General features: G+C 38.6%; 1 protein-coding gene across 2 annotated transcripts in view; it reads right to left on the bottom strand.

Annotated features, from left to right (window-relative positions):
• The window catches only part of psme4a (proteasome activator subunit 4a), a 38,524-nt gene that overhangs the window by 5,079 nt on the left and 6,031 nt on the right, over window positions 1-27,414 (bottom strand). The window contains exons 3-44 of one of the 2 annotated variants that reach the window (XM_015363003.2): window positions 26,909-27,025; window positions 25,799-25,858; window positions 23,590-23,634; window positions 22,865-23,014; window positions 21,144-21,207; window positions 20,710-20,784; window positions 20,023-20,145; window positions 19,429-19,521; window positions 18,389-18,654; window positions 17,900-18,086; window positions 17,526-17,615; window positions 17,356-17,420; window positions 16,566-16,716; window positions 16,232-16,330; window positions 15,967-16,036; window positions 15,764-15,831; window positions 15,082-15,297; window positions 14,322-14,479; window positions 13,993-14,088; window positions 13,709-13,764; window positions 12,955-13,011; window positions 12,748-12,803; window positions 12,547-12,645; window positions 11,871-11,933; window positions 11,611-11,706; window positions 11,334-11,465; window positions 10,942-11,151; window positions 10,437-10,573; window positions 10,299-10,352; window positions 9,707-9,836; window positions 9,498-9,579; window positions 8,917-9,070; window positions 8,505-8,574; window positions 8,282-8,407; window positions 7,470-7,622; window positions 5,364-5,468; window positions 4,956-5,047; window positions 4,171-4,302; window positions 3,560-3,768; window positions 3,181-3,266; window positions 2,507-2,635; window positions 2,063-2,218 (exon numbers count right to left, since the gene is read on the bottom strand). In XM_015363003.2, coding sequence (XP_015218489.2) covers window positions 2,063-2,218; window positions 2,507-2,635; window positions 3,181-3,266; window positions 3,560-3,768; window positions 4,171-4,302; window positions 4,956-5,047; window positions 5,364-5,468; window positions 7,470-7,622; window positions 8,282-8,407; window positions 8,505-8,574; window positions 8,917-9,070; window positions 9,498-9,579; window positions 9,707-9,836; window positions 10,299-10,352; window positions 10,437-10,573; window positions 10,942-11,151; window positions 11,334-11,465; window positions 11,611-11,706; window positions 11,871-11,933; window positions 12,547-12,645; window positions 12,748-12,803; window positions 12,955-13,011; window positions 13,709-13,764; window positions 13,993-14,088; window positions 14,322-14,479; window positions 15,082-15,297; window positions 15,764-15,831; window positions 15,967-16,036; window positions 16,232-16,330; window positions 16,566-16,716; window positions 17,356-17,420; window positions 17,526-17,615; window positions 17,900-18,086; window positions 18,389-18,654; window positions 19,429-19,521; window positions 20,023-20,145; window positions 20,710-20,784; window positions 21,144-21,207; window positions 22,865-23,014; window positions 23,590-23,634; window positions 25,799-25,858; window positions 26,909-27,025 — 4,777 coding nt within the window. The remainder of the gene's footprint in view (window positions 1-2,062; window positions 2,219-2,506; window positions 2,636-3,180; window positions 3,267-3,559; window positions 3,769-4,170; window positions 4,303-4,955; window positions 5,048-5,363; window positions 5,469-7,469; window positions 7,623-8,281; window positions 8,408-8,504; window positions 8,575-8,916; window positions 9,071-9,497; window positions 9,580-9,706; window positions 9,837-10,298; window positions 10,353-10,436; window positions 10,574-10,941; window positions 11,152-11,333; window positions 11,466-11,610; window positions 11,707-11,870; window positions 11,934-12,546; window positions 12,646-12,747; window positions 12,804-12,954; window positions 13,012-13,708; window positions 13,765-13,992; window positions 14,089-14,321; window positions 14,480-15,081; window positions 15,298-15,763; window positions 15,832-15,966; window positions 16,037-16,231; window positions 16,331-16,565; window positions 16,717-17,355; window positions 17,421-17,525; window positions 17,616-17,899; window positions 18,087-18,388; window positions 18,655-19,428; window positions 19,522-20,022; window positions 20,146-20,709; window positions 20,785-21,143; window positions 21,208-22,864; window positions 23,015-23,589; window positions 23,635-25,798; window positions 25,859-26,908; window positions 27,026-27,414) is intronic. The other variant, XM_006638625.3, reaches the window with a different exon arrangement.

Below are 27,414 nucleotides of genomic sequence, written 5' to 3'. Positions count from 1 at the left end.
GAAGGAATAAGACATATCTTAAGAAAAGTAAATTGGGATATGGCAGATATTTGGTGAAGAATTGGCTACAACAGTTTTAACAGATTCAACTTAAAGCAATGAACAGATTTATCTTAGGTGCTGAGTTAATGAAATGCTAAAAAAAGTATTCCAACTGCCTATAGTTAAAAACACATATTAGAAATGCTAAGAGAGAAAAAGGAATGTTGCAACGGAGGCTAAAATAAATTATAAATGGTTCTTTCATTACTGTAATAACAAAAAAAAACCAAAAGGCTGAAGTAAAATGTATAGTAAGTAATACACTCAAGTGTTCACTACAGAAGTCAACATGCCTTGGGTATTCGCATAGTAGAGGCAGAACTGTTTCGGGTATTGAAAGCACTCAAGTTAATAACTCCCCAGGGCACGATGGTATCCTACCAATGGTACTAAAGGAAACAGGATACGTTCATAGGCCATTGAAGCAATTCTAACAGTCATTCAACACAGAATGGATGTGTTAGAAGAAACGCTGTTTTTTACTTCTTTTTTTCTATGTTTCAGTGTGGAATTTACATGTTCCTAGCCTTAACCGTATTCCAGTTTGTTCATTGCTACTTGTCTCTAGAATAATTAAGTTTTCTTTTTTAAACTGGGGTTCTGTTTAACTGTCTATAATCTTTGTGTATATCAGTACACGCTAGTGAAGGCATCTTTAAAAACCCTGAAAACCTTGAAATGTCTTGGGGAAAAAACTGCAGTGAAAATTCAGCATTTCTGTTTCTGTAAGAAAAATATTTTCAGGTCTATCTGAATTCCCCTCCCCAACTTGAAAACCTATCTCCGCATCTTCGATCACACTGCATTTGCCATGACAGCAGAACAGCTCCTGTAGCCCTGAGGTTTCCATAGCAACAGCCAGATCAGCAGATCCCTGGCTGTGAGTGGGGGCAGTGCTGATTCAGGAGAGGAGAGACTGCGCCAGCACTAGCCAGGCAGTGCTGGCTGCACACACGACACACACACTTGCTTACATAGCACAATGTCAACTTACTTTAATGTCCGTCCTAAACTAGCTTAATTCCAATACCCAAAGACCGCAACTGTAGAAGCCATATTACCAACAGCAGAAGCAATTACCACATTTCAGCAGGAAAACGCCACATGGCTGGCTATCCGCAAAGTCTGACAAGACAGAGTACACTGTAAAAACATATATGATTCCATGAGACAACACTACTTGAGCATTTGGAAGAATTTAATTTATCTTCATAGCCTCTTGAGCTGATGGGAGACAGGCGCAGCCCTGAACTTTTTTTAATTATTAGGGTAATGGTTGACAGTTCTCTGAATTCATTATGCCTATCTTCATCTACATTTCTTAAGAACATTACTGAAAAGCACTAGAATTAGAAAGGCACACGGTTAATCAAAACTCCAACAATACTCGCTGGGACCTTCTATTGCTCAAAAGTAATCAATTACATATTTTAGGTTGTAAAACCCATGAAGGATGTACTACTGCCAGAATAGTATATTGCCACTTGGAACGTTAAAGACATCTGCAACTTAAGCATAATTAAAATAGTAAAATTAACAGTCATCTACCTAAGAGATATTCCAAAAACCTAATGTCATTAGCTACACAGGTGTGACTGTGATCAGTATCACATAGCAGCAGTAGATAAATATATGTAGTAGGATCCATACTTTTTATTAACAAAAAGGGGTCTGAATTCCATGCTGGGGCAGCTAATTAATTTACAATTGAGTGGAGAACTACCAGAAGAAAATGAAGATCATGTTTTTTTTCCAACCTCTATGTTAGGAAGCTCTACCCTGGGTATTCATTATTATCAATTAGGGATCTCATGGGATAATTAAAACCCAGCACAAATAAGCACAGCACACAGTGTTCAGATACTTCCTTAATCCCATGCTAAGCTGCAGTGTCAAGGAGGGTGTTGGGCTTCAGTTAAAGGAGAGTCTGCAGTGTTACTTTATGGAAGGGAGTGTGCCCAGACACAGCACGCAGCGAAGCACTCTTTACAGGTGACAGGAAAGGATGGAGGTCACACACCTCCAGCTGCTCATCCTCCAGTAGCCTCACGACCAGCCATCGCACATCCTGCACCTCCTCCTCGCTGCTCAGAAAGGTGAACAGGTTGTAGAAGACCATGGTCTGGAGATAGGTCAGCACTGAGTACCGTGCATGCCAGGAGCTGCTTCCCGCTATCTGTCAGTCAGGATAAGAGAACACAACAACGCATCAGGAACACCCATTTACCGCCTACAGGGACCAGAAAAAGATCACAAAACCAGGTTTTCAAGTTTTTTGAAAACAGAGGGGCTCAGATTTTCTTGTGAGTTAATGTAAAACAATCACCATCTTGCAGCAGGAGTTGGCACTGCAGCAGATTCTGTTTGAGGTAAACTATACTTTTAACATCTTCTCTCCATCCTTGTTCTCCAGAATGTTCTCCGGTTTCTGCTATGCACCTTCCTTGTTTCCTAGGACTCTCACCTCTTTGAGAACTTGTAGCACCATTGGTATTTGCTGTGGATACAGCAGTCCCTGAGACATAAGTGACAAGCAGGTCTTGGCATCTCTTTTCAGTTCATCGTAGCTGTCATCATTTTCTACAGGTGCAATCTGACGGGACATTTACCATAGTATTGTGAAGACAGGAAGGTCTCTTACTCCGAAAATGTACACAGTGGATGAAACCTTTTCTACTTTCATTAAAAACAAATACAGAATATTTTTTGCTAAAATAATGCATGGTAACTTAAAATGAAGTTTACGAGATTTCTTTTTTACATGAACAATCTACACCTCTAAAAATAAAAAAATAAAAATGAGCTACTTAAAATAAATGCTTTCCCTTGTTCTAAAAGCTATTTAAGTAGTCTACTCTTTTCTATTTAGTGTGCTCTTTTTGTTTGTTACATTATTTAGAAAACTAAAGTTTGGTTAAAGAAATTAAATTAATTACTTTAAATGTTCTGTATTGTATATATAAAATTTAGAGAAAGTATATTTAGCAATACTTTAAGTACAGAAGTATATTAGAACATGCTTAAATTTAATTTGCACACCCAAATAACGAAGTCTAGAATCAGGATTTACGTGCTCCTGAGCGCGATAACCAGGTCAAGTACAAAACAAACTGACAGCATGGGACAGATGCCACACACCTTGAACAGCAGGGGTAACAGCTGGAGCTGCTCAGGGACAGCAGTAGAAAAAGACCTGCCTGCACTGGCCATCAGCCACTTCAGCACTGAAACAGAGGAACAGACGTCAGCACGGCATTCAAAATTTCACAGCTCAGGGTTTTCTTTATCATCTACAATTCTACCCCTCCTTAAAGCACTTTGTTAGTCCTTCAGAGTTCAGTACATCAGTTGCCAAAAATGAAATTCTTTCTAGATTAGTAAGCATCATCCTTCGCCATCTCTCCTCTAACTTCTCTCTCCCTTTGGTGTCCTTTCTCTTCACGACCTTCCTGTCTTTCTCTCTTTCTTCTGTGTCGTGTCTGTGTCTTTTTCTCTCTCCCATGTGTTGGTCAGTCACCTGTCTTCAAGAGTCTAATGGCCTGTGTCCTCTCATCCTGCTCTCCAACTCCATTCTCCTCCACTACGTGGTTCTGGATCTCCTCATCTGCTTCTGTCAGGGGCTTAAGCTTCTGCAGGACCCTCTCTGTGAAATCGGAGATACGTGGAGAAGAGGTGCGCTGTGTGTAGGGCAGACTGACGTCGATCATGAAGATGTAGGTCAGGACACTGAATAGAAAACAACAGTGTGGAGATTATGTCTTAGACTAATAGCTATTGTTTAACTATTTCAAAACAAAGTTTACCTATAGTAACAAAGAACAAATATACCTGTCTTTCAATTCATATTATGCAAGCAATGTCAACTGCAATATATTTTAATTGCAAATATTTAGATATATGCCGGTGTTTCATAGAGGATCATAAGTTGCTTTAAAATCCACAGCCTGTTCCTAAAATATGATAAATATCTGACTCCTGTGTATCTAGTGAAATAATTTCTCACAATGTGAGTTTTTGGTTAAAATAATGGACAGACATAACAGTAACATACTATTTTCTATTTCACTGTTAGACATAGGTTGGTAGCTCCACGGAAAGTAAAAGCACAGTGTTTAGGGAGAGCCATACCTCCCTATCCTCTCGCGGACATTCTTGTACACCTGGGTGAGTTTGGGTTCCAGGTAGCACAGCAGTCTGTGCAGGAGCTCGGCAACGCGCCACTCTTGCTGCGCAAGTCCCCCCTGCAGCACGTACAACCGGCTGGACAGGAAACACAGCGTTACCAGCATGGCACACACAAAGAACAGACACTGTTCATCCAGAACACCAGCTCTACAGAAAGTTACACTCTTGCTTGTACTAAAAAAAAAAGGAAGTAAGTAAAACCAGAATTTACAGCATGTTCTGCAGCCTCACATTAACAGGACAAAAAACACCATCTGAGGCAGGACCTACTTGCACCCTCTAGTAGCGTGGACCTATTTCTGTTCATTACGCATATCTCACGTTTCTCAATCTGAAAACAGCATGGCATCTGATATCAGATAGCAAATTTCATAATCATAGAAAATATTTTTTTCTGAGACTAATGTAATGCAGAGGTTAGCCAGATTAATTTTTCAACTGCAAATTCAAGACAATAGTTTAGCATGTTATATCAGTTTAAAGTGCACTCTCCTTCTGCTTGTCAGTTAGCAGTGGAAATTTAGGACAATATACAAGCTTTCAGACATCCCTGAAACTGAACACTTAAGGTGCCTTTTCCATGTTATTAAAGAGTGGAATGCTTTACAAAGAAATCCAGGTTCACTTATTATAAGCTAACAATGTCCTTATGCTGTTATTTAAAATATAACATTTATGCAATCATAACCTACACAATCCCTGCTGAAGGTTCTAAAAACTTTACTCACCAGGCATCTACAAATGAGCCTCCCTCTCCATTGAGGGGTGACTCCATGAGCATCTCGAAGAGCCAGTGCAGTTTACGGGGGTCTCTGCTCTCCTATAGTGTAGCAGACACAGAGTTTCACATACTTCAAATAAATAAATTGCGATAAGTGACTCATAACTATCCTTTAAACAAATTATTTTGTGCAGAACAGTCATGTGTAACCTCTAGATGTGCACAGGTTGTGCTTTTTCATGCATCTCAGTGAATTTAAGATAATGATGACTGGCTATGTTGATAACCACTGCCTAATAACTTGCTTAAGATACTTTGTCAGACGTTAGTAGAAAGGTCTGCTCTTTTGTCACAAATGCAGAGTAAATCAGAGACTCCACAGGCTCTGTGTTCTAACACTAGGTGCAGTACATACGCAAGCTGTAGCAATGCAGGTTCCCCAATCACTGTAGGTCTCCACAGTAATGTTGGAAAGAGCTGTACGGATCAGCGGACACAGAAACTCCCAAAGTTTCTCCACCTACAAGAGCCACACAAAATATGACAGAGTAAGAATTGCCCAGTTTCCCTGGAAATTAGCGTTGCTAAAAGAGCTGCCTGAGAGCAGTTAGGAGCATAGGATCGCTTAAACTGAGAACCAGATGGTTCAAATAACATTAAAAACATGTAAATGGCTTTTGTCTGCATAGATAACTCAATCAATAAAATCAAATCTAATTTGTTTTATTTCATCTAAGTCTCCCTTTTCCATTCAAAGCAATGCATCTCTGATCTTTTTCTGGGAGAAATAAAATAATCTTTTAATCATTACATTTACTGCCCCCTCTTGGCTGTACAAGGTATAACATGAAAACAATCAAGTGTTCTGAAATCATGTTAACCCTAAAGCCTTTAGTTGGGAAATATACTGCTGGGCTTCTTGGCTGTACTTCCTAACCTACAACCATCACTGGAAATGGATGTTTGAAAATAACAGAAGATGCATCACAGGAGTGAAGTGAGTCATCTTAATTGAAGGGTGTTGAAGATGCATCACAATATTTTATCTGACCTGGTCTGCAGATTGATAGCAGTCATTGCTGAGAAACCAAACTTCACAAAGGTTAAGCAGATGCAAACTGAAGCATGTTCATTCTGTTCCAGGTGACTAAATTTCAGATAGTCCATTTAACTTCAATCCAAAAGGAAGCCAGAGAATGGTGTTTGGTGAAAAGCATTTTGAAAACCTATCAGCTTTCAGATCTATGAACTGATGATCTTCTTACTTACAAGATTAGGTGTGTGCTTTAAGTGCTTCTTGCTTAAATCACACAGTAAAACTTCATGCAGCTCCCTGTCATAACTACAATGTACACCTACTAAAAAGCCATATCAGTCAGCTGTGTCAAGAATCAGAATAGCAAACTCCAGAGATAATTTTATTATTCCTGTTATGCCTGCAGTTCTGGTTACTGTGTTTTCATAGACGGGGGTACTTCAGAGAGGTTTAACTTACTGGCTGCTGATTTTCTCCATATCATACAACAGATATCCTTAGTGGTGGAAAGAAAAGAATCCTCTTCAATCTTAAGGGAGTTCTTAATTTTTTAAATTTGGTAAGACACAAGGTTTGGCTCCAATGAACACACTTTTATATATGTGCTGGTGCGATGCAGCTGTTGACTGCCCTCATATTTTCATTTAAAATAAGGGGCTGGCTTTCCTGTAAGTGCTGCATATTTTTTCTCTTGGTGTTTAAATGGTTTGGAAGGTTTAATAACTTCATTGCTGAGGGTTTCAATGCATATAATCTAGAGAGGGCTTTAGCACCTCTGAACTGCCAGATGGGATGAATCCATATTTCAGATACAATGACTCATACCTGCAATTGAAACTGGATTTTTTCAGTTTCTTTATAGATTGCACTTCTTCACTTTCACAGTCATCTCTGTCATCCTGTTGAGTATTCATCCACACAGCATTGGCAACTCATCATCTCACCTAAAATTCTATCACTGCTTGTCTGCAACAGTGAAGCCTGAGTCTTGGACTGGCGGAAATTACTCTGGGACTTGTCAATGGGAACTGTGGATCCACAGTATTCTTCATTAAACTCTTATCACCATTCTAAAGAAATGTTTTTCTTCAACACAAAGCTAAACACAGGTACTGGGAATTGTTTATATAGGTGGTTCATAGCCAGCCACCTTACATTACTGTGTGAAAGACTTTACATATAAATACTTCAAACCACTAATGTAATGCCAATCAAAGTCCAATGTCTGTATCGCATGGAAAAACCCCTTTATATATAGCTATAAAGTTGCACATCATAAAGTAAGACATGCAACAGCATATTTACTGCACATCTAACAAGTCTTAAAACCCTTCGTGATGAATGAACACTGAATTACAACTAGCTGAAGAGGAACAGCAGAGCCCCTTCAGTGACAGTTCCTAGCTAAGTGAATTAGTGGATATGTTGTCCTAGCTTTTGACTCAAGTATGCTGTAAGGGCATGACCCTAAGAAAGAGCTCTCACCTCAGTGAAGCTCCAGTGCTTGCAGCCACGGATCAATCCGGCGATGATCTCGGCCACACAGCGCTGCGTGCTCTCATGGGAGTCGGCCACCAGCCTCTCCATGTGGGACTTCAGCACTGGCAGGAAGGCATTACCGAAGTTTCTGAACAGCCCCTGAAGCAAGGCACAATGGAGAGGACCTCAGCAGGCTCCAAGGGTGCTCTCTTACAAGCTAGTCTACATCAAACACACTTACCAAAAAGACACGTAGGACAAATTCCAGCTATTATTGAGGCTCTGGTTTGAGTGTTTATTTTTAATAATGTAATGCCCCTTTAAAATTAATTAATCGCATGTCTGGTTATTTTATGAGAAAGACTTATCTGTTTATGTTTACATCATGTGAGGGAAGCAACAAAACCGGCTTACAAAAAGTCAGATGTGCAGGACTTGAATCAACAGTTATGTTTAAACTGCACAATTCACTAGTTAAGTCTCATTTAGAATACTGTGCAAAATACTGGAAGCTACATCACAGAAAAACATTGCCACTCTATCCAGAAAAAATAAACCAAATAAATTCCTTGGATTAAAGGAATGCCCTAGACTGACAGGATGAGTTTGATATAAGATTTTAATTAATTCTAAAATGCATCTAAAGTATAAGTGATGCTGCACATTTCTAATAAGGACAAACATGTCGCATAAAAATCAGTAATTACAGTTTAAAGGGAGGCGTATTACTTAAAAATATACGCCCTGATTACAATAAAAGCATTTTCTTTTGAAACATTTCTTTTAAAGGTGTCCGTTCTGAAAGAATGCTAATTTACCTTGAAGAGGCAGAACCTGCGTGGATTGAATTTATCCTTTCCCTTCCTGTCTTCTAATGAAAGGAACTTAATCAGTTGGTCAATGAATTTAGGATCTGAAAACTGGTCAAAGATGATCTTCTCAATCTGTAATTTTTAAAAGAAATAAACAGTTCATATCTGCAATATACCCCAAAACAGACAATTTTAGAAAAGTGTGCATCTCAGAATTTGTAATTTGTACCTCATTCAGATGCTCTCTCTTCTGGTTCAGCTTAGGCTGCTCCTCCACAGGGGCATAAAGCATCATCTTACTATGGGGCAGAACACAAGCCACTCAGGACAGTGCCACTACAAGTACAGCAATTTGAAAAGTGTAGTCCAGCACGCTGCCTGGTGAATGAATACTTAAATGCCCACTTCATTTCTTTCTTTCTAATAACATCTGTGTATTCATTCTTTCAGAGCCTCAACACACAAGAAAACTTTCACTTCAGATTTTTCTTTATAAACATTTGCTAATATGTATCCTGCAAAAAAGAAATTCACATATTCAGCCCCTCACTGTTTTTGAATCCTAAGCCTGTGGGGTTAATACCAGTGTACAAGGAAACACTGGGGTGCAGAGAGTGTGCAGCAGAGAAGCTGAGGCATACCGTGGCCAGCTGTAGTAGCCCCAGTGTGTCTTCTCCACAAAGCGAAAGGCCTCCCAGGCCTCCTGGGTCTTTGGCAAGCAACTGCTGTCGTACTGTAGCCACCGGTTGTCAGGTCTGTCCCCTGCAAGGATATCATTGGGCGGACTGCAGCCACCTGTCACACAGATACAAGGAAATGCAAAAGAACATAAGAAAGGCCTCAAGCAACATCAGGAACAGGTCACTCAGCCCATCTGTCTCATTCGGTGGGGCTACCCCATCATGCAAACAACAAAACACTTCTTTAATACGCTATAGTTTAGGTTGCAAACAGCCCTGTAGAAGAAACCAGGCAAAAAATAAGTACAGACCGACCTCATAGAAGCCACGATCTTTTAACTTTTCTGAAGATAAATGCAGTTAAGTGGAAATGAGTGACTGGGAGAATTTCTAGGTGGGAAGCTATACATATTTTTCTTGGCTTGTCACATGAACGTCAATGTCTTAACTTTTAGTCTTCCACGTCAATTCCTCATTCATTTCATCTATGAATCTGCTTCATCAAATAGTTTCAATGCCTTGGCTTCAGCAAGATGACTTACTGATTTCATAAGGATCGATTTCCACTTTCTTGTGAGGTTTCTTCAGCTGCTTCATTATCCCAGCCACAGCTGAGATGGCCATCTGTAAGAGAGAGAGATAATGCTGTATTTACAGGTATAAATTCAGGTTGATCTGACAAAAGAATCTAGTAGCATTAGAATTAATTTCCTCCTGTGATGTAAGCATATGTGTGTGTGGCCATGCTAACCTTACGGACAATGAGTGCATCGTGGTTCAGACTCTGAACGAAGAAATGCACAGCTGGGGCTGGCAAGGGATGGTCATCCCGGAGCAAAAGAGACAGAAACCCAATAGCAATGTGTTCAAACTTCCAGGGTCTAAAAAACAACAAAAAAAAAGATCTCATTACAACCATAATCATGTACACATTTCAAAAGGAAGCGTAAAAAAGTCTAAACCAGCTTCTACTGATTGCCACATCTTCCCAGACTCACGGCATCCCAGTAGGAAAGTCACATGAGATGGTGGCGTTAAGACAGTAAGCCAGTGTTTGTTATGCATTTTGTTAGGTATTCTAAAATATGCCAATTTGAGTATGATAAATGGTGACAAATGCTGTTTATTAAATAAGAATCACATAATGTCCATCTTCTATCAAAATATAATTATCCTTTAAATATGCATTGTTACATAATACAATACTTGGTCTAGCAAGCACCAAGTATTAACAAGGGTACTGTAAAAAAGTGGAAGAACAAGAATGGTGTTTGATATCGATGGAACGCCACAGCAAATGTTTGATAAGATTCATTACAGTAAAGAAACATCTAGGTACTTACAAATTTCTCTGACTGAGGCTTTCCAGGAGGTCATTTATTAGTTTTTCATATTTCCTAAGGGAAAATATAAAACTTTAGTTCATCTATTAATATACCAATGCACAAAATCTGCGTAATAGTGTATGACTCATTACTCACCGCAATGCATCCAGATTCCTGCCCTGCTGGTACTGAATGCCCTTCTCAACATCGTGGGGTGAGGGCAAAGGTTGGTAAGGGACAGTGTTTCCAGACTGCATGATTTTCAGTGCAATTGCTGTAGTGCTCTCAGGTATCTGCAATTAAAATTAAGAGTACATCACCCACAAAGAGCTAAAAGTAGAAAATAGTTCAGATGAGACAGCTTTTTGTCTACACACACAAATTAAACAGACCCCTTCAGGACTCCAAGATGGAGCATAAAAAGAAGATCACTATTACACACAATAGATGTAAAAAACGGCCTAACAATGTGGAAATTCTTATTAGCCTGTTTTGGCGGCAGTGCTGAACACCCATTTGGAAAGATTTCCACAGAATTTGATTGAGCTTTACCTTATCTATACAAACATTCAGATCTGTAACATACTAGCAGTTGAATGGACAGATGGAGTGCTTGAGACTAGACACAGTACAAGTATAAAATGCTGTTAGCCTTGCTTACACCGAAGTCCAAACCAATGGTCTCATATTGGCGATGGATCTTGTCTGCCAGATCGTCAAACAGCCGCACAATGGATGGCTTCTCGAGAGACATTGCAGAGCTCAGGCCAGAAGACACGATAGCTGGCCAGGTCTGGGCAATGCAGTCCCAGTCATGGAGATTTGCCAGGCAGACCCCATTATGATTTCCCAGGAGGCAGTACAAGGCACCCTGAGACAGAAATAAAACCTCTGCTATTATATGGCCATCAGCACCATATGTAAATAATAGAATTATAAAATAGGAAACTAAACCTAAACTTAACAGAAAAGGCAGATGATATGAAGAGCGTCTTTGAGCACACAGAGCTGCTATTACATTGATCAATAGAGAGTGGGAGATGTATATCATACTTTGAACTGCTGTTGAGAGATGTCTTGCCGGCCTGGCTTCAGGAACTCCAGAACCAGGGGTATCAAGTCCCGGCAGCAGAAGTTGTAGGTACCCAGAGCAGTGAAGAAGACACTCTGAGCTTTACTCCGCACCTGCTCAACACAGCAATCCCAACATAACTAACACTACAGAGGGTGCTGACAATAACTGTTACATGTAATCCAAGAGTTAGTGAAAAATTAATGGCAAGTTAGAAAAGCAAAAGAAATGGTGGCAGGAGACAGAGACACTGCTTGCCTGGCTGTAGGTGCTGGTGGAGAGGCGCAGTAGGTCCCTCAGCAAGTCCTGGTGAACTCTCTTGTATTCACACCCCTCAACTGTCAGCTTCCTCAGCTGTTGCACACAAACACAACACAGGGAACCCACAATCACTAGAGGCCAGCACTTATATCTTTGTCATTCCACACAACTACTAATATGATAAATGATATGCACAAGAAATAAATTTTAATTGGAGGTACACATGACATTCTGTGACTGTTACAAGCTGTACCCACCTCATGCTGTAGCATGACCCTGTCTATCAGCAAAGCTCGAATGTGCTGCTTTCTGCCATGGAGCTGCAGGGAGAGAGAGACTGGGATTTATACACTTGAAAACCTTTAGGATGCAATATAGTACTTCAAGCAACATTTTCATGTCTGTGAAAGAATGACATAGAACATAACTAAGCCTACATACTATTATCGAACCGCCTCATGGTAATTTACATAAGCAAGTTAAAGCTAATATTAATCAAAGTTTGTGAAACTACCCCTTTGTATACTAATAAGAAGCACAGTATCACAACTAGGAAGCTTTTTTCTGAGATGGGTTGCTTCCTCTGATGTCCAATTGGCCCCGCACAAAACACTGCCCAGGATGTTTGTTGATACGAGTTGTAGCCAATACTGTTTTGTTCTTGTTTCATTCTTCCTCAGTCAGTTTTACAATGTAAAAGCCCAGTGGAACCGAGGCAACTGATTGGGCTGAGACTAGTGAAACAGTGTCACTAGTTTTAATAAAATAATAAATGTGAATGAACAGAGGAAGAGACTGAAAAGAATATTTCATGTCCAGCATTTAAGTGAGAGTTAAAACTGTGTGTGCAATAGTGGTGACATTATAGAAGAAAAGAAAAATCACTAGCCTTTAGTTTCATATAAACAGAAACAAGCGGAAGTGGTTACTAACCCGATTCTCCATTGACTTTTTGACCAGGTTGAAGCTCTTCCATCGGGAGTCAAACTCATGCTTATGGGAGCCTTTAAAATGTAGCAAATCCCCAATAATCTGTCACAAAAGGCAGGTCATAAGTTAGACATGGACAGAAAAGGAATTCAAGACTTTATTAGACATTTTCTACTTCTTGATAGATTGTCTTCAACAACCCACCTTTATGATCGAAAACAGGGACTTGGTGTCATCTTCTGAATTCTCCAGAATGTGATCTGAGCAAAGTAAATAAATAGACCAGTTCACATACTGTTCCACAAATGGATTTAAATAGAATGTTTTTTTCCACGTAGTGCAATGGTATCAGTGTTGCCTATGAAATGCAAAAGGAGTTGGGACAATATTGTACTGAATGGAGGCACTTACGCAAGAGTTCCCTCATTACTCTGCAGATGACTTCTCTGTAGTTCTCCCTTGATGTGTCTGAAAAAAATATGGGAAAGTTATTAGAGTGCATCTCAAGCATAAGGATGAGCAACTTTGGCTATTACCCACAACAGGGTGAAACTGTCTCTCTGTGCTAGCAGGAAGCGGCACTATGTCTGAAGGCATGCTAAAGCACTAAGTCAGGACACACTGCTCTTTGGCAATGTGTTTACACCTGTTAAAAATAAACTTCGGAAAGAAATTTAATCTCATTTTAGAAGACTAGAGATGAAGCCCATAGCATGACTCATGCTAATACTTTTCAATTCCAAGTTCTCTGCAACATCATCTAAATATAACTTCCGTTATTGAAGAATGTATCCAAGATCTCAAATGAACTCACCGTACTTTTTCATTAAAGGTGTGAGCAGAACACAGTATATGATATGTCTTCTTACGGTTAACTGGTTATTGCTGGACACATTTAAGCTACGGAGGTTGTTAGGTTCAGCTTTAATGCAGCAGCACTGAAAAGACCAATGTTGTTTAAAATGTGAATTGATCATCTAACACTACAGTATTAAAATGTTTCCAGATATTTTTGTGTAGAAATCTGAAAATAAACAGTCTAACCTTCATTAAGAACCATTTGTATTTTTTCGTTCAATAAATTGGAAAGCACCCACATCAAAATTATTTGTCGAAACATTTTACAGCTAATTCATTTACTCTGTTAAAACCAGGACAGACCCACCATAATCGACACCAGTGAATAGTTTTGTCTCCTCTAAATTCACCATGCTTGGAACACTGAAGAGGAAAAGAAAAGATTACATTACAGCACAGTTTCCATTATTTTTTTAATATTTATTTCCTCAAACAGGGAAGGAAGTACACTGGCCAGACATTTACATGTCTGGCATATTTTTGTATTACAAATACAAACAGTAGACCAGGAAAGGAATTGAACTGATTATCTGAAAGGTTAGTTGATTCTGCCATGTGTGATAGGAAGGTATAACAGACAGGGTAACTCACAGGTCAGGGACCGGCTCTCCACCCAGTGGAGGCAGTAGGCTCCCGGCGCCCAGAAGACAGTGCTGCACAACTGACAGGCTCTGAAGGACATCATCCCTGAGGGCGAAGGGAGCACATTACACACTCACCCCTTGCCACATTCATAAAGGCCTTGAACTTCCTCAAGAAGATCATTTACTTATGGTCACAGAAACTAGAATTTATTGATTTTTTTAGAGTGCATTTCTAACAACTTATTTTTCAATTTCCTATTCATAAAATGGCAATTTCATCATTTAAGGCAGTCCTCACAGTGAATCATGTAAGCCTGACTGGAATCACTGCCTGACCTGCTCATGTCAAGCTGGCCCCGGGCATGTCTCTGCAGACGGACCAATTCGGGCTGCAACAGGGTGTCCAGCACGTAAAAGACGAAGGTGGTCTCCTCTGCCCTAGGCACGTGCCACTGAATCTGCAGGTTCCACAGGTTGCCTGGCTTCCCCCAGTCCTGTGCAGACCACCCAGGAAACAAGACCAAAAGATTATTTTAAAAAATGCTTATGTTCTTTCACTGTACCAAGTTATGATTTTAAATAGAAAACCTACATCTATATATAACTGAATAAAACCAAAAGAATCCACTTAATGATTCAAGCACTATCTCTATGAATGTAAATGTCAGATGTTTGTTATAACCAGTAATTGTTACCTAATTTTCCCTGCCGTGCATGTAACCTGATAGGATAAGAGCTGGGGCACTGATTTGGAAATACTAGACCAGAAGGAAGAGTGAAACCTACAGGTCCACTAATACCACTTGCAGCAGCAACCTGTTTTTTAAATGTCTCCCATCACTGTACTGGTTTAGTTGGTGGTAATGCTTTTGGGATCAAGCTTCTACCAGTTGTGGCAAACATATCATACACTGGGGCAGCTAATAAGCAAAAACCAAGCAGGGAAGAAAACTACAGAGGTCTACGAGATTTGGGCAATATGTTCCTGGTTCTATAATTGACAGCAGCTCACAGACGTTTCTGATGAAAGATGAAAGAGTACAGGTCCAGAGCAGAGTCTTCTGCAGGGGATTGCCGGCTGTACCCCTGCACCTACCTTGATGGGGAGGTAGTTTGCAAGGGGCTTGTCAAAGCCACCTGGGATGCTGCAGTACTCGATGGGGTAGGTGAGGGCAATGGAGCGCAGAAGATGGTGCAGCAGGTTACAGGACAGCGAGTAGCCCTGCTTACACTTCAGGTGCAGTGTGCGCTGCAGGATCTGCACCAGTTCGGCCCGGTACGTCAGAAGCTTGTCCCCATCTACACGTGTGATCTGAGGAAAGAGGCAGGGATACAAACATGCTCAAAATAAGACAACATTCTGATATGCTTTAATTAAATCTGAGCAAAACTAAAATTTTCAAAGTATAATGCAGTATGCTTTGGAGTACGTTCTTTGTTATTTTATGTAAAAACTCCCCTTATGTAACAAGTTCCCTTAAAAGTAAGTGTACATCTCAAATTAAGCTAAATTATTCATTATTAGTAAGACACACACCCAAATATTCCAAATGTACAAATAAATTTGGCAAATTATAGTTTAGGGAGTGACATTAATTTATTTTTAAAACTAAAATACAGATGTTACATCATTACACATAGATTTTGCTTATGATTCCTGCAGGGTAAGGCACTTTTTCCATCTTTTTGTGTGTTTGGATTTCATCACTCAAAAATGAGAACAAACCATCTCATTTTGTTGCTGGGTTTGCAGCAGAATTCATTGGCTCCAGTCTCACCTCAGAGAGAAGCTGGAGATTCCAGAGTAGTTCCTTATCCAGCTCTTCCTCACTTAGCACATCATCATCTGCAAAACATCCATGATCATTAAAATGCTGACATACCCATATAGCTAACAAAAAGTCAAAATCATGTCTTTCACCACAGGAGTTATTGAGGATCAGTTTAGGTCCAACTCTTTAACACTTTAAAATGCACTTACGGACTGTGAGCTGATTGATTGCATTACAGCAATATGGCACAAAAAGCTTCAAAGACTCTGCTGGATGACACTGAAAGGGAAAAAAAAACATCATTATCAGAACACTGCCACTGGTCATGGGAGCAATTCTGCACAGCACTGTAAAAGCTGCTTCACTTAAAAGAAGATATGCACTGATTCTGCTAAACAGTAGATAATGATTTACATGCAGAATGCTTTTCTACATGTCTCTACAGAGGTCAGAAAGATCAGAGTGACCCCTCACCTTAGCAGCAGCTCTGCACATGTCTGCCACCATTCTCCCAGCTACACGCGTCTCAAAGATGTTTGTCGTGGCAAAGTTAAAAACCTTCTCCAGAGCCACCTAAATACAAACCAAACAAAACCTGATTTAAGAAAACAAAGAACTCAAAATGCATTTTGTTCTAACATTTTGTTCCTATTGCTATTAACTGTTCTTATTTTCCACCTAGGACAAACAGGGAGTAAACTGTCCACCCATTATTAAATCTATGGGGTAGTTTAAATAAAAATAAACTAACCTAATATACATTACTCATAATCTTAGTTAATAAACCGTATCAGGCAGCCAAACTGACCTTGAAGATGTCTTTGGAGCACTGTGTGAGGATAGTACTAAATGTGGAGGACAGGCCCAGCTCCACCAGGCTTTCAAGGTGGGTCATCTTCTCCGTCTCAGTCTCCTCTCGGGTCTGCTCCAATGTGCTGCTGTCAATCAGTGCAAAGCACCTGCACAAGGACGTACACACATACATACTAACTGCCCGCACTAGACACTAGCATGCTGTACTCAAAAACAACAAGTGTCATTTTTACTAAATGAGACATTTTTTTACATCATGAATATACTAAATTTTAAAAATACCATTGCTTCAAATACTGGGAAGCCGGAAAAGCATTTTAATCTACATAACCCTGACGGGTGCCAAGTAGCCATCTCTGACTAATGTTTATACAATGGAATGTATAGAGCAGAAAATTAAGTTATAAATAAACAGGACATCCGACAATGAGTCATCGATTATATATTCATGGTAAATGTGATGGATAAACTACTTTATATTGATTGCTCATGTATACCTTGAGTTACTGCAATCAAACCTTCTAAGATCCTAATTAATTTGAATTAAAGGCTGTTACATGACATGTTTGATTTTTTCTCACCCAAACTACACTATATTTATAACAATTACTGTTACAATAATTGTAAAAAATACTAGTTGAGGCTTTGAGTAAATTGCTTTTGCTAATATACATTTATTGTAACATCTGAATTTCTCTTAGACTTCTACACAACAATATACACAAAACAATTCTGTTATGCCCAATTCAGAATATGATGCATCATTATTGCACTTTTACACTCACCTGTCCATAAATTGCAAAACAAAGTCCTCAAACTCTGCTGAGGCTGAGCACAACTCACGTTCCACCTGAGACATACAGACAGCTCTGTTAAAATCAGGATTCAGCTCCTACAACATGGGGCATTCTGCAATTACTGAAACAAGAATGAGCTGTCACCAAGAAATACATACTTCAGTAAGGTCATCTCTTTCATGAATTGCTGATGAACAGTCTACCAAAGGCACAAGAGTAGAAAATGTTGCAATGAACTGGAATGTGATCTGCACAAGAGACAGAAAAAAACAAAGGCCAGTCAGAATATCTTAATCACAAATATAGCAGTATTCTGAATGACAATTTTAATAAAATTACCAATCATAAACATTATTATATGTGCTTTCAGAAAATATATATTATATATTATATTATTATATTATAATATAAAATAAAAATATACATGCTCTCAACAGTATCGCAATTCCTGGAACAGCACACTGATACTCTAGTGAAGATATTTCAGTACAAGTGTTTGCAACATGGGGCTCCTTGTGTTTTAACCACGTACCATACACTTGCTGAAGTCATTGGGGTCAACTCCAGGCAGGGCTCTCATCAGGAGGGGCAGCATATGAGTTGGACCCTCGGGGAAGCGATGACCACCAGATACCAGACTACGTGCTACGCCAATCATGCAGCTGAGAGTGGCAGTTAGCTGGTGAGGCTCTGTCAGTGTCTCCATGGCAGGGTAGGTCCTGTGAGACAGACAAGGCAGGACAGCTCTGTCACCCCACTCATAGTTCCACAGTTTCAATGAAATACATTAAACAGAAAGCACACAGACATCTCTTTTTGTTATGTACTCCTAAAAACCTGAGCCTGTAGCTAAATACCAAGGTGGAAAGGCTTTATTTCATAAGAATCACAATTATCACGTGATAATGTTCCAAGGAAAGCAAATAGACATCATCTGGTTCCCATTAAACCAGTTTCTATCAGCTTCAATTAATGAACTGTCCTTTCTTTAGAAGTTGGTGCTGTGGATAACTGCACTTACTTCTCCAGCACAGGGGGGATGACAAGCTCAGGCCTCATCAGTGCCAGGTTCTGTAAGGCCTGTGCAGCCTCTAGGCTCCCAGTCTTGCTGAATATGGCCAGGAGCACTGGCTGCTTCATACTTTCCACAAAGTCAGTGATGTCTTGCTCCGTCAGCTTGTGGTGCTCTGGCACTGTGGTGAGCCATGTGGGCTTCTTGTAGCGTTCCTTGTGCAGCCTCCTCACCACACTGGCTGGGAGTCTTTGAAGCAGCTTCATTAGCTTCATCTGCATGGACAGCAACAATCACATCACTGATGCCACTGTGCCAACCCATTCTGATCAACACACACTACTAACTACAAGATGTCAGATTCACTCACAACAGAAACAGAATATGACGTCTTACGCAATAATATTCAAACACAGTCTTTACAATACATATTATTGCAAATATTATATATATATTATATATAAATATAATATATATTTCTATTATAATATATATTTATATGATATTATTATTTTATATATATTTATATTATCCCTTATTAAGTTTTTGACAAGTCCATTCTTTGTTTATCCATTTCTACATCCAAAGATTCAGACATAACAACTTGATATTCACAACCAGGTGTGTCTGCGGATTTGTGACATATATTAACATTCTTTACATTCATTCATTAATCTCATTCACTCATTTATTAAAATGGTATGAACACAAAATGTACAAATTTATCTGAACAAAACACTTGGGATCTCAGTACTGAAAAGTGCAACAGAGACAGGTTTTGGAAGCAAAATGCACAGCAATAACCATGTGCAGCCATTTAAAGCAGTACTGAATCAACACTTGTCACAATTCCTAAATTATATACTAAAGAAATGATATAGAAAGAAAGTAAGCACTACCAGCAGTCAGTAAAAGTTCAACTCCAGGCCGGACCCCTAAAGATTTTTAGTCCTAAGCGACAGTACATGAAAACTATCGCTATGCTTTTTAGGTTGCTCAATTCTAAAGAAGGGATAAACAGGCATAACTACTGAGCGATAAGCACTCACCAGCCATCTTCCATTGTTGGAGGGATGGAAGAATGAAGTAATGCTGTTGAACAGCCCACTGAGTTGTTTCTGTGCTTGTTTGCTGGGACCACCCTATCAGAAACAGAAAAGTACCTTCACTGCCTGAACATAACTATTACCAACATGGTGTAGTGGATAAAATTTAAATATAGCAAAAAATATGGAAGACCATGTATTGGTTTAAAATTAGTTATAAAACCAAACAGTAAATTAAAGCTAATATTTCCTAGTCAAAACAAAGCCCACTGCTGTTGTCACCACTGTATCTATTATTGGGTCATTACAAAGAGCATAAGCACAATAGTTAAGGAGAAATCGAAAAGTAGGCAATTAAAGTTGTAAGTATTCATGTATAAAGAATTTTTAAATGAAAAAGATTTAAAAAGTAATTTAAAAATTAAGCAGGGGAAAAAAAATAAAGTAATCACTTCCAGTGTAGTGTGTGCAGAGTTACTATATAAAGCAATTTATTAACTCTTAAAAAGTCATTTCCCCCTAACTCTTAAAGTAATGTTTTACAAAAAAGTAATCTTTTAAGAATGTAAGTGTAATGGATTGCAGCATGATACTGACCAGCATTGAGGAGACCCAAATGACAATATGGCCTATATCATAGGCATTTGTCAAGTATCTTGGAACTAAAACTTGGCTGCTTCCCACAGGAAGATTTAGACTTCTGAGAATTCTGGTAAATATCTGTAATGAAAAAAGATACATTTCACACTCAGAAACAGGTTTATTACTATTAAAAACACTACACTAGTAACACACAGTGATGAGGGGAAGAGACACATGGGTTTTTACATATTGTACTGTAGTACTCATTTTAGTTTGTATTATAATATCTAACAAAATTAAACATAATTTATAAAATGTCTGTTAGCAAAGTACTGAATGCATTATAAACCAGGACCACAGCATCAACATCCAATTAACCAACACAGCAAACCACAACATGTTTTCAATTAATTCAAGTCAGATATACCAACTGCTTACTGATAAATAACCAAATAAAAGGAAGGCAACTGGAATGCCTACAATAAGATGTGTCCAGACTAGTGAAATTGATTAAAAAAGCGAATATTTTAAGAATTAAAGCACCTTATTCTTGATATACACACTTGCACAGGGAGTATCATGAAAACCACTGGCCATGTGGTTGACAAGGACACAAAATTCACATGAATAGGCAGAAATTGTCCCAAAAAGCCCCACTGCTGAACTCCAAGCATTAATCACTTCAAACAGAACAACACTCACCTTCGGAATATAAGGATCCCAGTCGATATAACCTATGTTGTCACTTGCCAAACGAGCAAAAAGGCTTACTAGATGCTGGGGAAAAACAATGCGCATAAAGAAATTAGACTTTCTCTACATTTAGGAACGTAGAGAGAACATTCAACAAAATGAGAACAATAGGCACCACAAATTAAGTATTTTTACAACTGCATCTTTTTCCCGGATTATCTCCCAAAGATAAAGAGAACTAGTGTTTGCCTATGTACCCTTTCAAATGATCAGAAAATATTAAGTAATACTATTATGAAGACATTTGCCAATCAAGACTATGCACTTTCAAAGATCATAATGACTCTACACGCTATGTATCAAAGCCTGAGTATGTTTTCACCACACAGTGCTACTGTGTAAATCCATATGGCCTTGTGGCAGGTATCCTCAGAAAGACTCACCCCTTCCCAACCTGGGAGGTTCTGAACAGACACCCACAATTTTATGAATTCAGGAAACCAAAGCCTGGGAAAAAAAACAATTAATTAACAAAATTAATATTTTATGTGAATCTAATAAAATTGTAAACAATTTTAATTGTTTACAAAACAAACATAATATATACTGAGCATGAAAATAAACTTATCACTGTATGCATGTATGTTTTTAGAAAAATAGGTACACAGATTCTGGATAAAGATTAGTGATTTTAGAATCATTCTGATAAATTGATCAGTCATGAATGATAGCAATTACAATCAAATGAACCAAAGTGTCCCATTTCTAAAGAAAACAACATTTTCAGGCCATCAACACGATGAAGCAACTTCTCAGGTGGACTTGCCAACAGTAAAGCCAAATGGTCAATAGCAAAGAATCAAGGTTTTTTGCAGACCAGTGTTTATCTTGTCTCATCCAGAGAGAATGCTGTATTTGCTTGTTTGTGTTCTAATGGGACTCTTAATCACTGGTGCCAACCGGTGCATTTGATTAAACTGCTGTCCCATTAGTCTTTTTTCAAGCACTCAGTGCTTGGTTCTTAAAACTGTCTAGGCAAAATTGTATTATTTCCAACACCTCCAGTAAGCAGGTCCACATGCAGTCTCTCTTCAACATGCTAATTAAGAATGTGTTCCCTTCTTTGTTCCTGACTAAAAAGCAGTTAATAGGCAACCAATTAATCAAAAACAGGTTGGAATGACAATGTACAAAACATTGTCACTCACAAAGAGTTTTTTTCTTCTTCTGTGTAAGTTCAATTTGTTACATAGCAGCCAACATCCCTGAATGAGGGAATTTCTGAAACAGTCATTTGCACAGGGTTAATACGAATTACAAACCCAATGCAAAAAAAAATAGGAAACATAAAAACATACCTGAAACAGAAAACTGAAATCAATATCTAATAATTATAATGATAACAATAACCGTGATTAAAACTGTGGCAGAAGACACAGCAAACCCTGGGACTATGGTTGTCAATGAGTGTGGACTAGACATGCAGAACAATACTGTGATTTTTGTGTACAATACACCAATCAATGAGGCCCAGATACCATGTACAGTTGCTAAAGAAATCCACTAATGACAATTGGATTGCACTGGTACTACACTGACCAAGACAGAGGGCCTCACTTGCTGCTCACCCTGGTGTGACAACATTCCAGTTAAATAATACACATCCTCATACCTGTATAATAATAACGTTCTTAACAATGTGACAGTTATGCCATGGATGTTCAACTCATTCAACTAGCTGCAGAATGAGCTAGGAGGAAGTGTGAAATCTAGGGCTCACAGACGAATGAAAAGGCTCTTTCTTGTACAGACTCCATGGGACTCAAGTGAGCATCTGTGACCTGGTCCAAAGCGTGCATCACAGAGCTTGCATTGCTTCCAACAGTGCCCACGAACGGCTCTAACCTGTGACTTTCACAGCAGACACCCCGCTGATGACAAATTAATAAATTTATCTATATCGTGGCTGTTCAATCAAATGTTAGTGTATCCGCTCCAAATAAAATGGTCATTTTTCTCACCACAACTTTGTATTTGTGGTAGTTAAGAATGTGAAGTTTCTTTAATGCTCAGTATATATTGCCAATATATTATGACAGCAATGCCGTAGATGACAGAATGGAAAGGGAAGCTCTGTCATCTGTGAGAGGCATCTGGTACTGACTTGAAGCCTTTGTGGTGCAGCTCAGGAGGCAGGGTGGTGGGCAGGAAGAGCTCCAGATAGCTGATGGCCTTCTGCATGGTTACATCAAACGGACACAGAAGGGGCCTCCACTCATCCAGCATCTCCTGGGTAGCATCTTCGGGGAAATACCTGCAAAGCACAACAGCATGTCAAAAGAAAGCACAGAGCTTGGTTTACACACTTCTCCATGACTCTAAAACTCATTGAACATCTTTGTTTTCTAAGTGTCTCCATTAATTTACAAAATACTGCCCTCTATGTTGTCTCTGGAAGTTCTTTTCCTCCCTCCTCTGTTCCTTTGCCTAATAATGCTTTCATTCATTCCCCACTCACCTCAAAAAGCCAACTCTAACCTCATACTGTAGAGGCAGCTCTATGCTTTCTTAAGAGAGGCTTTTCCATATTCCCTTATCTAATGCAGTGACTTTACTTTCAGCACTCTAGTAACAGGAAAAAGCTACCCTACTTAAAATAACTATTCCAAAGTTTACGTAGTAGGAACACCGTTTTCTTTATTCAGCAGAAAAAGTAAGATAAAATGATATGGAGGAGTGCTGTGTTAAGGACAAGCTATTTACTCAGTGTAGTACCTTAAACAGATAAACTTTGGTAACTGTTCTGTACAGTGGAATGCCATGTTCAAACAACCCACCACCCCCTTATTCATTAGTTGTTTGTTTACTAATCTGTTTAAACATACTTACGGTCTACAGCTTTTTACAAGTGTTTTCAGCACATTTTCAACAGAGCTGAAAAGTGGAAAAAAGGACAATCAGACACACTCAATTAAATGTAACAATAAAGAACTGTTAACCAGTAAAGTTGTGCTATTAATACCGATTACCATCTTGAGTACATGCATAATATAATCCATCTGCACTGAAAGTGAATTCAAGCTGAGAACAGCGCTGCTGTATTCTTGTTAACCAACTTGAATACAGTGGAGCTGTTTAAAACAGATTACCTGTAATGCTTTATAAAGTACATATCCTACAGTTACCCTAGTGTGCTGGGCAAATTTCCTATTCACCAATCATGGCCTCTTAATATTCCCTATCTATGAATTGGCTTCATCACTCTGTTCTCCTCCCTACTGATAGCTGAAGTGTGGTGAGTGTACTGGCACACTATGGCTGCCATCGCATCATCCAGGTGAGGCTTCACATTGGTGGTGGTGGAGGGGAGTCCCCATTACTTGTAAAGAGCTTTGAGTGTCCAAAAAAAGTTCTATGTATGTGTAAGGAATTATTGTTGTTGTTGTTAATAATACTAATAATAATAATAATAATAATATCAACAACAATAACAGCAATAATAATATTGCTGAAGAAGACACCCGAAGAAGGCTCCACGGCCGAAACGTTGTGTTCTCTTTCTTCTTTTTTTCAGAGTGGAATAAACCTATTACTTGTTCCTTTGCAGCCTACGCATGCTGACGCAGCTACCCACCTGAACTACATAATATTATTATGGAACAAGTAATAGTTTTATTCCATGCGGAAAAGAGAAGAAAGAAAACAACTTTTCGGCCGTGGAGCCTACTTCAGGTGTGAGGATTATTATTATTATTTATTAATAATTATTAATTATATGAATTATTATTATACACAGATCATTTTAATGGCTATATGTAGTCCACTGTTTTTGTCATTATGAGCATTGATAAAAACTGATAAACAAGATTTCAACACAAGTTAACTACAGATATCTGCTAATACCATATCTATTAAAATACTTCTTCTCAATTCACAAGGTAACTAAATAATGTATGACCACCTGTTACAGAACAAATCAATTCTTTGAATTGACCTGGAACCAGGGAATCTGGGAAAAGGAATATTTCTTAAGGTTTCATTTGGAACAGTCACAAACTGTCCATTGATTTTAAACTGACAAATGTTTGACTAATTTTATAATATTGAATGTAGTACTGTTTTCTTCATCAGTTATACTGTTCTCTAGTCTTGCAATATTCTACATTAAAAAAAGACTGTACAGCATGTCTCCTCCCATGTGAAGGCCACTGTCTCTTTACCTGCTTAGGCCTCATCTACTGAATGCAGAGGGTGTTTGGAAACACAGGGTACATCTCCATCAACACAAAAACTCCAAACAAATACCACATTAGCAGGATGTTTGTAGCCTAACTCAAGTGTCCATCACCTCAATTTTTCACTCTAAAATACTGTTAACAAAACCTGTCCCAGGAAACACCTGGTCAGAGTTTACTGCTCACAGCTGTAAGAAAAGTTACAGTTAAGCCAGCAGATGACTGTGTCACACTGTGCAGAGCTGCAGTGAAGCACTGGGTTGTGAAGATTAATTGCAAATCTACACTGAGGACATGATCTTCAAGAATATGAGCTCAAATGAAAGTGGAACATTTCTGTGGATCTTTTCTTTTCATCTCTTTGCAATCAAGCTCATAGTGAGCTTCACTGAAGAAGAGATGACTTCCTCACTGAACACAAACAACAATGGAGTACTGGGCAATGTCATATTCCAATAGAGATCTGGTAGTGGCAAAACCTTAATTTTAAACTGGAGGTGCAGTTTATATTCATACCAGATTACACAAAATAATGATAATAACCATAATTATCCTTCTCAGATTCAATATTCATACAAAGTTATTCACATTACTCTTCAGTACTGGTGCTGCAAGGTTTAAAATATTACCTAAACTACAATTTCATGATTAGTAACAGTTCAGGTGAACTAAGCAAGAAGCACATTTCAGCCATTTCAATAGTGTTAAAATATTGACAACTGTACTGCAGTGCGAAATTCTCACATGAGTGCTGCGTTAACATTGGTTTTATTAGAGCTTTGAAATCATCCAAGCTGCAATGGGACTTTTTGAAAACACATGCAATAAACACCATGAGAGCCCAAAAAAAGTGTTGTCCTTACCACCTCTGTAAAATATTTAGCACTATGCTTTTAGAGGAAGCCGAGTCTAGCCGTTGAGAACTGAATATGAAAAAAGAAAAGGCATAAGGGAACGTTGGAGGAACAGTCAGCACAGCTCGTGGCTCTGAATACGATCAAGAAAATAAACCTCATCAAGACATTAACCTAATGCAGAATTAACAAAGCCTTTAATAAATGAACAACATACAAGCAGCTTGTTGCTCTTCGTGAATGTATTATGTTTAATCACTGGATATTAAAACACAATGTTCCCAAAACACCATATGAGAACACATCGCACTGCATGCTCACAGCAGCACATCTGTGCCACAATGGGAAGGTACCAGTGGATGGGGGCTGGGGTGGAGAGGAGCAATGAAACGACCCTGAAATAGTTAAATATATTGATTTCTTCTCTAACCCATGCATATTAAACATCTGAAGCTATGGTGAAGAACAGCTATTCTAAGTGAGAAAGAAAAAACGGCAGCATTTGATACATCTAATAGCTTTAACAATTCTGATGAAATTTCTCATTCAAAAGGATATCAAAGACCAGCTACAAACTAATGTCAGCAAATGATTCCTGACTACAAAACAATTTTTAAAAGAATTACAATTACACACTAAAAAGATCACCAGCTATAATAGTAAAACTGTGATAACAATTTGAGTAAAATGACCAAAACTTCCTTTAAAGGACTGAATTTCATCTCAAACAGCTATGTTGCACAACATATGACTTAATTCCAGTACTACAACTACAGCAGAAAACCCTGACAAGGCCAAAAAAAAGAAGTATTTTAAAAACATACTACAGCAATCACAGGTTAAATACTGTTCCACCGTTTGCTTGGACATTAAAACATAAAAGAAGAAATTCAGTCCAATAGACACAGCTAGTATACTAGCACATGTATGGGAATATGAGCATGTCAAGGACAGAAAAGAGCCACTGGTGGGAGGTTCAAGGTTAATGCTGCGATGAAAGTAGGGAGCAAGAGATCTTTTAAGTTTAGATTTAGGATTAGTTTAGAAACACCTTGCCACCTCAACGTCCTTTGTGGACTGTTAGAACTGATTCTGTAGTCTAACAAAGGTAACACCTACTTTGGAAACCAATTCAGCCCCAGGTGCTCCGTCTTGGAGTAGAGAATTCTCTCTAACATTTCATATAGGGGCTGCCAGGGCAGTTCTAAATCTTCTCGAGAAAGAAGTTCTTTCTTCCTGGGGAAATAAAATGTAAATATTTATTAAATCAATTCACATACAAAATATTATTGTTGTTATGTAGTTCTAATATTAAAACAAAAATATGTGTATTAGTATCAGAATACTTATACAAATAAACACACACACAAAGGTTTATTTCATGCTGAGAAGAAAAGAGACAATGTTCCACAGATGTCACCAGAAGAAGGCTCCACAGCCGAAACATTGTCTCTTTTCTTTTCAGCATGGAATAAACCTTTAACTGATCCTTTGCAACCCAGCATGCTGACGCAGCTACCTACTGGAACTTATACAAATAGTTTAGTAAAAGAACTACATAGGTTCTATCTTGTTTCTGTAGATACATATAGAATAATACAGTATAAATGCTATGGACAAGAGCT

Source organism: Lepisosteus oculatus, chromosome 17, assembly GCF_040954835.1.
Source record: "Lepisosteus oculatus isolate fLepOcu1 chromosome 17, fLepOcu1.hap2, whole genome shotgun sequence".
In the NCBI taxonomy this organism is placed as follows: domain Eukaryota; kingdom Metazoa; phylum Chordata; class Actinopteri; order Semionotiformes; family Lepisosteidae; genus Lepisosteus; species Lepisosteus oculatus.
Note: the sequence above shows the minus strand (reverse complement) of the source record. Positions and strands in the feature narration are given on the sequence as shown.